The 13,027-nt window shown below is 38.0% G+C and overlaps 1 protein-coding gene across 1 annotated transcript in view; it reads right to left on the bottom strand.

The window, feature by feature from the left end:
* The window catches only part of PCDH15 (protocadherin related 15), a 1,036,870-nt gene that overhangs the window by 181,313 nt on the left and 842,530 nt on the right, over positions 1-13,027 (bottom strand). The window contains exons 22-23 of the mRNA XM_070780422.1: positions 9,688-9,828; positions 7,703-7,815 (exon numbers count right to left, since the gene is read on the bottom strand). Coding sequence (XP_070636523.1) covers positions 7,703-7,815; positions 9,688-9,828 — 254 coding nt within the window. The remainder of the gene's footprint in view (positions 1-7,702; positions 7,816-9,687; positions 9,829-13,027) is intronic.

The following is a 13,027-nucleotide window of genomic DNA, read 5'->3' as shown; positions in this document are numbered from 1 at the left end:
AGACTGCTTTGGTATATTGATTATTTGGGGCAGTAGGTACTTAGAAAATGGCAAATGCAGTGAGAAGCTTTTTTTGAGTTCCCTTATCTATTCTAAAGACAGATTTTCCAAAAGGAATTCAATCGTCATGAATTCTTTTCAAAGAGTTTCACTGACCAGGAAAGATTGAATCTTTTCACAGGAGGGGAGACTAGAATTGGATAGCACATCCAGGCAAACTCCGCCTGAACTATCATACATTCCATCTGTTCTAAGGGTCCCATTCACATTTCCTAAAATTATTTACTATCTCCCAAGTGGCCTGCACCTCCCTCCTCATTTCCTATTAAGATTATATTTAATCCAGAATTCTAAAGCTACCTCTTTGAATTATCCATCTTCCTGTGTATATCTCATGTATGCATGAGATACATGTATTTATAAACTTGTTTGTTTTTCTCTTGTTAATTTGTATTTTATGACAAGAATCTCAGTTAATAAGTCTGAAGTTTACAAGAAAAGATATTTTTCCTTCCCTATATAGTTACACTACTTGAAATGACTAAATTATAAAATTGATGAAAGTTCAGAAAAAAATGCATAAAAATAATTTAAAGGAATAAATATACTGATAATAACCTCAGCATGAAGAATAACTTCCCAATATTCATAGCTATACAAGGATTGAAGAGGCAAATTTCTCACAAATTTAAGTTTCTTAGAGGAACCCAGTCAACTTTGTGGCAAGGATATTAGAGGAATCAAAAATTAAACTATTAGCCTGAATAAATGGTCTTTATGGTCGATTTCATTCATTTCATGGTATGACTTTGAGAATAGAATTTTTATGAGTATGATTAACCTATTTTTCTGTCTTCCAATGAAAATCAAATGGTGAAAAATGGTTTAAATTATATAAGACTGAATATGTTTTAGAGAAACTTAATTGTCTGAATGGTAATAACTCAAAATTTATGATTATTTGTGTAAAGTAGGGGCTAATAATCAGACTTATTCATTGGGAAAAGAAAATGCAGCCAGCTGCATTATTTTGAGAAAGGAGGGTTGCTTCGACAACCAAAGATAAAGACATGCCATTATCTATAAGAAATTTATTTCAAGGGAAGAAAAGAGGGAGAATAAAGAAGGATGATTTATAAATCAAATATAATCCAATAAAAATTAAAAAATAAAAACATATACAGGAAAAATGTAGGATGAACAAAGATAAGCAACTGTGGAAAAGTAATTAAACAATGTGATGAGGCTAAAAAGAAGATACACTTATTTTATCAAAGTCTGTTTTGATACAAGTATATTATATTTCATTTCCCATTAAATTTTTTTTTTTCCCCTAGTACAGGGAAGGCATCTCTCACACTGGGAGTTTTTAATTGCCTGTTTTCAGGGGGAAAAGGTGAGATTAGAATGCCCTTCTTGCATTTATTGATTGTTTTTTTTTTTAAGTGCTTTCACCTCCAAATAAACCTATGTCAAATAGCATATTCTGCCATTCTTTAACTCTAACAAAAAGGATAATTAAGGATTAATCACATTGTTTAGCATCTCTGGAAATTTTGTGCATTCAGCTGAGGCAGTAATTGAACCTGAAAAAAAAAAAAAAATAACAGAGGGAAGGGGACATATGAAGTTTACACATTTCTGCCTTTATTTCTTTCTCCTTCCCTTTATTTCTCCCTTATTTCTCTTTTTCTTTCTTTGTTTCTTTCTTTCTCTCTCTCTCTCTCGCTTCCCCTCTCCCTCCCTCTTTCCCTCTTTTTCTTTCGTGAAGGGAAACTGTGTCGGTCTTCACAGCAATTAGAAATATTGTAAGCATTCTGACAAAGATTCTGGTTAACCATATAAAAAGAATATACTAAAAAGAATAAAACACTCTCTCACAAATAGTAGTTTTAAGATGACAAACTGAAAAATATTGTAACATATAATTTTTAAAAAGCTTCTAAAATGATTAATATATTATGGGATTAATCATAACTAGCTAATATGACAATAAATCTAAATTTATTGCTCACATAACAGTTCATTGAGGGCTTCCTAAGCAGGCAGCTCTTCTTTAAGCTGAGTTTCAGAGACTTAGGTCCCTTTTATCTTGTATTTCTACAACTGTCAACATATGGATCCCAAAGTTCCTTGGGTATTGTTTCCATTTCACTCACCCAAGGAAAAAAGGTTAATTGAGGCCAAGAAACGGTGTAGACAATATTGTTCCATATTTTATTGGCCATAACTCAGTCACAGGGATCCACTAGAAAGTGAGGCTAGGGAAAGTGCTCTAGCTGTATACCCAGGAGGGAGAGGAAAGGATTTAGGAAGCATCCAGGCACTTCTGCTATGTACTATTCCAAAACCTTTAAAAGAATGGAGAAATAATTGATGAAGAAAATAATTATCACCCTTAGGTTTCTTTTTAAAAATAGTTCATTCCACATTTTACATCAAATTTAAGCCTATGTAAAATATAAGTTCAAAAGAGAAGGGGGCCACAGAGGATAAGATGTTTGGATGGCATCATCGACTCAATGGACACGAGTCTGAGCAAATACCAGGATATAGTGAAGGACAGGAAAGCCTGGCATGCTGCAGTCCATGGGTTTGCAGAGGGTCAGACATGACTGAGGGACTGAACAACAACAATAAAATTTACATTTATTCATAATGCAGAATTTTCTATCAGTATTTGAAATGATGTTTGTATTATCCAGGTTTTCTGGCTTTATGACAGAAAACAAAGCAATCCTGTTTAGTATCTAAGTGCTATTAAGTCCATTACGGCAATTATACTGATTCTTGTATAGAATTTTCTTTGTAAACTGTAGGATGCAACAAGATTACCTAAATGCCTTTATGTGCCAGAATAATAAATGAACTTGATAGTCAAGGGCACTATTTGCAATTGTTAGAAATGTTCTTCTGGAAGGTCAAAGAATTCTTCCACATATACTAATGTGACTATTTTAATTTTAGCACCAAATAATTGGCTAGCTTTTCTTCTCAGTTAACAGCGTTATTAATGAAATCTATTTGCAGTTAGTAGTTCTATGCAGAGAAGATAAGAAATGGTAAATTATTCATTGGACAAAACATCCATATTTTTAAAAGTGACATTAAACAAAGACAGTTAAAAAAAAAATTGTTGGAGCAATGCCCTGATGCAATCCATGATCTTGGCCTTAATTCACAATATTTTAGCTAAAAGAGTTAATGAGCACTATAATGGAGAGGTCTGGAGGGATATATCTATTACTAAGGAAGTGATTTCAAGTGAAAGCACAGGAAAAAAAAAAAGAATAAAAGGACATCAATTTCTGAGTTTATTTAAAGGGAAGGTGTTACACAGTATACTTTTTTCTTCTTTGGGGACTTTCAAAGAAAGACTAGATATGAGGTGAGAAGCTTTAGAGAACAAGAGTGGGACTTTTGTTGAGCTGAAGCTGAGGGATATCTGAACTGACCTAAAATACTAGATACAATTTTTGTAACCATTTGATCTAGGTAAGTGGAGAAATAACTCCGGAAAGAATGAAGGGATGGAGCCAAATCAAAAGCAACACCCAATTGTGGATGTGACTGGTGATAGAAGCAACGTCCGATGCTGTAAAGAACAATATTGCATAGGAACCTGGAATGTCAGGTCCATGAATCAAGGCAAATTGGAAGTAGTCAAAAAGGAGATGCCAAGAGTAAACGTCAACATTCTAGGAATCAGAAAACTAAGATGGACTGGAATGGCTGAATTTAACTTAGATGACCATTATATCTACTACCGTGGGTAGGAATCCCTTAGAAGAAGTGGAGTACCCATCATAGTCAACAAAAGAGTCGGAAATGCAGTACTTGGATGCAATCTCAAAAACGACAGAATGATCTGTTTGTTTCCAAGGCAAACCATTCAATATCACGGTAATCCAAGTCTATGCCCCAAAATGCTGAAGAAGCTGAAGTTGAACAGTTCTGTGAAGACCTACAAGACATTCTAGAACTAACACCCAAAAAGGATGTCCTTTTCATTATAGGGGACTGGAACGCAAAAGTAGGAACTCAAAAAAAAAAAAAAAAAAAGTAGGAACTCAAGAAACACCTAGAGTAACAGGCAAACTTGGCCTTGGAGTACAGAATGAAGCAGGTCAAAGGCTAACAGAGTTTTGCCAAGAGAATGCACTGGTCATAGCAAACACCCTCTTCCAACAACATAAGAGAAGACTCTACACATGGACATCACCAGATGGTCAACACTGACATCAGATTGATTATATTCTTTGAAGCCAAAGATGGAGAAGCTCTATACAGTCAGCAAAAAAAAAAAAAAAAAAGACCTGGAGCTGACTATGGCTCAAATCATGAACTCCTTATTGCCAAATTCAGATTGAAACTGAAGAAAGTGGAGAAAACCAGTAGGCCATTCAGATATGACCTAGATCAAATCCCTTATGACTATACAAGTGGAAGTTGGAAATAGATTTAAGGAGCTAGGTCTGACAGACGGAGTGCCTATTGAACTATGGACAGAGGTTTGCGACATTGTACAGGAAACAGGAATCAAGACTATGCCCTAGAAAAAGAAACACAAAAAAAGCAAAATGGCTGTGTGAGGAGGCCATACAAATAGCTGTGAAAAGAAGGGAAGCGAAAAGCAAAGGAGAAAAGGAATGATATAAGCATCTGAATGCAGAGTTCCAAAGAATAGCAAGGAGAGATAAGAAAGCCTTCCTCAGTGATCAATGCAAAGAAAAAGAGGAAAACTTAGTATGGGAAAGACAAGAGATCTCTTCAAGAAAATTAGAGATACCAAGGGAACATTTCATGCAAAGATGGGCTCGATAAAGGATAGAAATGGTATGGACCTGACAGAAGCAGAAGATATTAAGAAGAGGTGGCAGGAATACACAGAAGAACTGTACAAAAAAGATCTTCATGACCAAGATAATCACGATGGTTTGATCACTCACCTAGAGCCAGACAACCTGGAATATGAAGTCAAGTGGGACTTAGGAAGTATCACTATGAACAAAGCTAGTGGAGGTGATGGAATTCCAGTTGAACTATTTCAAATCCTGAAAGATGATGCTGTGAAAGTGTTGTACTCAATTTGTCAGCAAATTTGGAAAACTCAGCAGTGGCCACAGGACTGGAAAAGGTCAGTTTTCATTCCAATCCCAAAGAAAGGCAATGCCAAAGAATGCTCAAACTATTGTACAATTGCATTCATCTCACATGCTAGTAAAGTAATGCTCAAAATTCTCCAAGCCAGGTTTCAACAATATGTGAACCATGAACTTTCAGTTGTTCAATCTGGTTTTAGAAAAGGCAGAGGAACAAAGATCAAATTGCCAACATCCACTGGATCATCAAAAAAGCTTGAGAGTTCCAGAAAAACATCTATTTCTGCTTTATTGACTATGCCAAAGACTTTGACTGTGTGGATCACAATAAACTGTGGAAAATTCTGAAAGAGTTGGGAGTATCAGACCACCTGACCTGTCTGTTGAGAAACCTGATGCAGATCAGGAAGCAACAGTTAGAACTGGACATGGAACAACAGACTGGTTTCAAATAAGAAAAGGAGTACATCAAGGCTGCATATTGTCACCATGATAATTTAACTTATATACCAAGTACATCATGAGAAATGCTGGGCTGGAGGAAGCACAAGCTGGAATCAGGAATGCCGGGAGAAATATCAGTAACCTCAGATATGCAGATGATACCACCCTTATGGCAGAAAGTGAAGAAGAACTAAAGAGCCTATTGATGAAAGTGAAAGAGGAGAGTGAAAACGTTTGCTTAAAGTTCAACTTTCAGAAAACTAAGATCATGGCATCCAGTCCCATCACTTCCTGGCAAATAAATGGGGAAACAGTGAAAACAGTGTCAGACTTTATTTTTTTGGGCTCCAATATCACTGCAGATGGTGATTGCAGCCATGAAATTAAAAGACGCTTACTCCTTGTAAGGAAAGTTATAACAATCTAGACAGTATATTGAAAAGCAGAGACATTACTTTGCCAACAAATGTCCGTCTAGTCAAGGCTATGGTTTTTCCAGTGGTCATGTATGGATGTGAGAGTTGGACTGTGAAGAAAGCTGAGCACCGAAGAACTGATGTTTTTGAACTGTGGTGTTAGAGAAGACTCTTGAGAGTCCCTTCGACTGCAAGGAGGTCCAACCAGTTCATCCTAAAGGAGATCAGTCCTGGGTGTTCATTGGAAGGACTGATGTTGAAGCTGAAACTGTCCACCTGATGTGAAGAACCGACTCAATTGAAAATACCCTGATGCTGGGAAAGATTGAAGGTGGGAGGAGAAGGGGATGGCAGAGAATGAGATAGATGGTTGGATGGCATCACCGACTCAATGGACATCAGTGGGGTTGCAGAGTTGGACACAACTGAGCGACTGAACTGAACTGAAACTCTACTCTTTCTTCAAGAAGCAGCTCAAAACTATGGTGATCATATTCAGACACCATTAAGTGTGTCTCTAACATGCTTCCTTAGTATTTTGACCTTCTATTATTGTGTTTTTACAGTGTATTATGCTTTTCATATAGTCCTTTGCTTCCAACCTAGTTGTGAGCCTCTGGAGTGTAACAACTTTTAAGTCTTTGTCCAGAAGGAGTAAATAGAGAAATACAGTATATAGTGAGTCTCCATCAACTGTTTTTGAGAAAACTGTCTCCAACGGGTCCTGACACACTAATAAAAGTACATTAATATTTTAACTTAATTGAATTTTGAAACATCACAAAAGAAATTATGCTATATTTGCAAGTGAACATTACACAATATACTTTCACTTACATCCAATCATGAAGCAATCATGAACATATAGTAATTTTAGTGTCATTATTTTTTCGATAAATTCTCTTTCTAATACACACAATGAACTGAACTGTGTTCCCCTAAAATTCATATTTGACATCCTAACCTTCAGTGGAATGTTATTTGGAGATGGGGCCTTGGAAGGTATCTAGGTTTAGATGAGATCATGAAGTGGGGGCACTTATCTTGGGGTTAGTGGCTTTGTAGGAAAAGATACCAGAGACCTGCTTTCTTTCACTTTCCTCTATGTCAGGTTATAGCAACAAGGCAACAGTCTGTAAGCCAGGAAGAGACCTTTCACCAGAACCTGATCATGCTGAATCCCTGATCTTGAACTTCCAGGCTCCAGAGCTGTGTGAAAATAATGTCTGTTGTTTAAGACACAGAATCCTTGAAATTTGTTATGACAGCCTCACCTGACTAAGAATATATATACTGACTCTATAGCTCATATAAATGTAAACACACACACATTCTCTCACTCACTGATTATACAGGAAATATCATTTCAGATATAACTCAGAATTAAATGATATAATGTAACTGGCAGCAACAAGAAACTAAATATCTACTTTTTACCACTGAGATAATCAGTTGCAAATTAAACCCCTAAACATAATACTGCATTTTTCAAAGCTAACTTTAACTATTTTAAAGGATCCATTATTCATTAAAGCATTTCTAAAAACTGAAATTTATACTAGATTATCATTTAAGTATATTAACTTTTAAAATAAATATTATGTGAGTTTAGAAAAGAAACTAGAATTAGGTGTGCTTCACTGATAAATTCACATTACATCAATTTTGAGAGGCTAAAAGAAAACAAAACAAAACAGAATAAAAACCTTGTATAGTACAAAACCTGATAATAACCAGTACCTGTATTCCTCTTGTGTAAAGCGTGGGATTTCTCCTGGATGTAAGACAAGAATCTTCACAGTGGCACTGCTGAACATCACAGGCTCACCATCATCAAAAGCAACAATGACCAACTTAAAAAGTAATAAAAACTCAAGTTAAAGATGATTTCAAAGAAGAAGACAAGAGCATAATTTTTTCCATGAATGTGTTAAATTATTGAACTGCCTGGTTCCAAAAGGGGGAGCAGTAAACATTTTCTAATTGTCTATCAAGTAGAAGAGACATGCTAGGATATGCACAACAATCCCACCAGGTAGATGTTATTATTTCCATTTGCCAGGTGAGAAAACTCAAAGAAATGTAGTTAATAGCTTTATGATATAATGAAACAGGGCACTCAAAGACGGTGCTCTGAGACAACCCTGAGGGATGGGATGGGGAAGGAGTTGGGAGGGGGGTTCAGGATGGGGGAACACATGTACACTCATGGCTGATTCATGTCAATGTACGGCAAAAACCACTACAATATTGTAAAGTAATTAGCCTCCAATTAAAATAAATTAATTTTTTTAAAAAGCTAGCAGTAAAATGGGTATAAGTTACTACATCTCTCAAAACCTCTTCTCTCTTTCACAATTCCACTGGTGCCTACAGTGAAAACATGAGACTTTTACAAGTTTGAACACATTTTAAAAGTATTAAGTTCAGTTGCATCAATAGCAAAAAGCTAATTAGCTTGCTTATAAAAAGAAATTAATTTTTCCAGTGAATCAATTGTCTGCAAAATTATACAAAAGAAATACTTCACTTTGGAGGATAAAATTGGAAATCTTCATAGTTTGACACATTTTGATATGCACTCTCTTAAAAACAATTAATTATATAAAACCAAGTTCATACTGTAGAATAATGTTCAAATGATGTGAACTAAATAAAAAGCTTTAGTCTTAAGATTAATATCTGTATATTAATTATTACTACAATAGCTTTTATAATCATCATTTTTTGACTTACTGTATTATGCCAAGAAGAAAAGTTTATTTTAAGAAATATTAAAGTTCAAAACTATGTATTTCTCTAGAATGTATATACTTTTGGATGCTGCAGGTGACTAATCTAAACTAAATCAAACTAGATCATGGAACCACAATCAAGGGTCATCCCGAGAGTCACAATTTGCCTTCAGGTTAATACTTACAAACAGAACAATTATTTCAAATGGAGATAAAATTATGTGAGACAGTGCTCATTGATATTCACAAGGTTAGCTGGTGAAAGTATCACCCCAATGTATGGTCAAAGGCTTTATTCTCAGAGACAAAATCTTTCTAGTAACTACAGAGAATGGAAACAGTCAAGTATTTAATATAATGGATTACTTATGATAAAAGTGAAGGGTAATATTATTTCAAATTTTCTAAAAGTATAATGTATCAAGAAGACATTAACTTGAACCAGCAATTGCCTCTAGGTACTGATTTGAGGAAAAGAAATATCAAGTGGCAAATTATATCTGAACAAGGAGTTTTACAACAGTAAATATCATTGTAACAAAAATTGGAAACAGACTAATTATCCAACAACAAGTTATTAAACAAAAAAAGAAAAAAACAATAGTATATTCATATAATAGAACATTGTACAACCATTTACATATCATTAATAGTGTTCATATACTTAAATTTTAAAAAGTATTATGAATAATACAATCATACAGTCATGCTATTTTTAAAAATTTTGTATGCTTTCATTTGCAGGGAATTTTATCACAAAGATAGAGTTAAAATGGTAAATTTTAACCTCAAGATGAGAAATATCAAGCATTTTTTTACTTTTTACTTAGCTGTAGTTTCTAAGTGCCTATGCAGTAAAAATGTACTGTTTTGTAACTTTAAAATATTAAAAAGGAGAAAAATGGGAAAGTGTATGGTTATTTGTTAAATCAAACTCTAAAACAAAAGTTAAATATCAAATAGACACTATAGAGAAAACACTGAACTGACCTTAAAAATTGTTGTAGGTTCTTCATTAAGATTAACTCGAGTTATTACTCTTCCAGAATCTTCTTCTACATCAAAAATACTTGCAGGATAAGGAAATTGGACATCATCTACCCTATATCTCACACGGCTTGCAGGTAATCCCTAAAATAAAATTATATATTATTTCACAAAATGAAAACAAAATGTAGTGATAATGCAAAACTGATTTGTAAAATAAAGTCATTTAGAAATGAAAAAGGATATTTTAACTTTTCATATTTTCAGATTTAAAATGTAGCAGAACTTTTATTTCTTCAGAATAACTGTCTGAATCAGAGAAGTGTCTTTATTACATGTTATTTAAAATTATTTAAGTAAAAGAATAAATCAAAGGTTTCCTTAGATGTCTTCCCTCCATATTTCTTTAATTATATGAACTTCACATTCTTCTTTGAACATTGTTTCTCTTTAATATTTTATCATCTGAGATCATTATAAGTTATTTTCCTTATTAGAACTCTGTGATGCTCAGAGAAGATAAAGTGTGAAGGATTAAGGTAAACTGGAGGAGTGGGTATGGAAGTAAAAGAAACGTTACTTGCCATCTGTTCTATGCTGTTTACTAGGCAAGCTTATTTTCATAAATCAATTCTTACAACAATCCTTTAGGATAACATTACTACTAATGATGATAGTAATAATAGTAAAATAATGATAGTAAATATCTGTTGGAAGCTTATTATGTGTGAGAATCATACTAAAATTTTTACATATATAGTCTACCACACATTTTTTAAATGAACTTGAAGCTTCATTTAAGTTGGAAGTGTGGTGGGAGGGGCATGAGAGGGGGGAGGGTGGATGGTGGGAGGGTGAGGGGAAGAGGTTGGGAGGGTGCTGGGAGAGGGTGCTGGGAGGGGGGTGGGCAGGGGTTGGGCGGGTGGTGGGTTGATGGTGGGAGGGTGGGGGGAGGAGGTTGGGAGGGTGGGGGGAGGGTGCTGGGAGGGTGGTGGGCTGGGGGTGGGAGGGGGGGTGGGAAAGTGGTGGGCAGGTGATGGGCGGGTGGTGGGCGGGTGGTGGGAGGATGTTTGGAGGGTGGTGGGTGGGTGGTGGATGGGGGTGAGTGGGGGGTGGGAGGGTGCTGGGAGGGTGTTGGGAGGGTGCTGGGCGGTGGGTAGGAGGATGCTGGGAGGGTGGTGGGCAGGGGTTGGGCGGGTGGTGGGTGGATGGTGGGAGGGTGGGGGGAGGAGGTTGGGAGGGTGAGGGGAGGGTGCTGGGAGGATGTTGGGAGGGTAGTGGGTGGGTGGTGGGCAGGGGGTGGGAGGGTGCTGGGAGGGTGGTGGGCTAGGGGTGGGAGGGTGGTGGGCTAGGGGTGGGCGGGTGGGTCTTTTCAAATTGAGGCATGACTCCTAGGGATGCGCTCGAGTTTGTTTTAACATTTTAACAAATAAAAGTTGGCAACTTCTCTGAGGCAACACGAGCCGGTCCCTGAGATCCCCTTTGCAACTTGAGATGAACCCCAAGGTTCCCACCGCAACTCGAGAAAAACCACGAGATTCTCCCCTCAATGTGAGATGAGGCCCTTTCCCAGAGCAGTGTCTCAAGAGAAACCCCACGTTCCCTCTTGAAATGTGAAAGGGTACTTGACACCCTTGATGCAACTCAGGAAGGTCCCTGAGATACCCGTCCCCACTAGAGAGGAACCCCGAGTTTCACGCCACAACTCAAGAAGAGCCCCGTTTTCCCCTCCTCAACTCGAGATGAGGGTCGATTCCTCTGCTTCATTGGGAAAGGAATCCCAACATTGCCATCGGCCCTCAGGAGGAGGCCGGTCTCCCCTTGAAACTTGAGCGCATCCCCAGGAGTCGTGCCTCAATTCGAAAAGACCCGATTTCCCCAGCCACTCCAGATAAGCCTGATTCTCCTGCACTGACTCGACTGGAACCCCGAGGATCAACTCAAAACACGAAGGTAGGTGTGACAGCTCCGTGGCACCTCGAGAAAAAGCCGAAGACCACTATGTCCACTCAACAGGAAGCCTGACACGTCTTTTACACCTCGAGAGGGAAGCTGAGTTCCATGTCTCCACACGAGACGAGGCCTGAATCCCCTGTTGAAACTCCATAGGCACCCCAAGATTCATGTCAGAACTGGAGAGGAACCCTGAGGTTCCAGCCTCAACTCAAGATGAGGCCCTATGCCCCTGCACTGACTGGAGAGGAATCCCGAGAGGCCCCTCACAACTCGAATGGAGACTTAACTTTCCTGAGGCAACACGAGCGGGTCCCTGAGGTCCCCGTCCAAACTCGAGAGGAACTCCAAGTGTCCTGCCTCAACTCGAGAAACCCAGGAGATTCTCCCCTCAATGCGAGATGAGGCCCCTCTCCACTGCAGCGTCTCAAGAGAAATCCCACCTTCCCTCTTGAGCCTCGAAAGGGTACTTGACACCCTTTAGGCAACTCAAGAAGTTCCCCAACATACCCGTCTCCACTCGAGAGGAAACCTGAGTTTCCTGCCACAACTGAAGAAGAGTCCTGGTTTCCCCTCCTCATCTCGAGATGAGGGTCCATTCCCCTGCTTCATCTGCAAAGGAATCCCGATGTTCCTGTCGCACCTCAGGAGGAGGCCAGTCTCACCTTGAAACTGGAGAGGAACTCCAGGGGTCATGCCACTGTTCGAAAAGACCCCGATGTCCCCATCCAGTCGAGATAAGGCCTCATTCCCCTGCAACGACTCGAATGTCACCCCGAGGATCAACTCATGACATGAAGGGAGGCCTGAGAGCCCCATGGCACCTCTAGAAATAGCCTCTGATCCCTACCTCAACTCGACAGGAGGCCTGACACCCCTTTTCCACCTCGAGAGGGAAGCGGAATTCCATGCTCCAACACGAGACGACATCTTACTCCCCAGGGGAATCTCCATAGGGACCCTGAGATCCCTGTCAGCTTATATGGCATTTAAAAATGTTGAAATGTCCCAGATATATATTAAGATAAGTTGGAATAGCAAACAAAAAAAATTTATTTGTAAAGAAAAGCTAACATTTGATCATTTTGAAAAAGAGTCTGTAACTATAACAGTCAAAAATACATTGAATGTCATCACTTATATTAGAGTTAAGACTGGCTTTACTTTTAATTATAATGGGGTGGACACTCTACTTTTTTAAAGTGCTTACAGCCAGTAAATCTCATCAATCCTAGAGGTAAAATAAACACCTTGGACTCAGAGCTAATATGTGGTCAAGTTTGATTTCAAACCTTAACAAACACTATGTTATATCACAAAACTCTTAGAGAAGAACACTTCTATTTGGCATTATCCTGATGTGGTATAAGGGTGTAACACCAGTATTACC

This window comes from Bos indicus, chromosome 26, assembly GCF_029378745.1.
Source record: "Bos indicus isolate NIAB-ARS_2022 breed Sahiwal x Tharparkar chromosome 26, NIAB-ARS_B.indTharparkar_mat_pri_1.0, whole genome shotgun sequence".
Classification (NCBI taxonomy): Eukaryota; Metazoa; Chordata; class Mammalia; order Artiodactyla; family Bovidae; genus Bos; species Bos indicus.
Note: the sequence above shows the minus strand (reverse complement) of the source record. Positions and strands in the feature narration are given on the sequence as shown.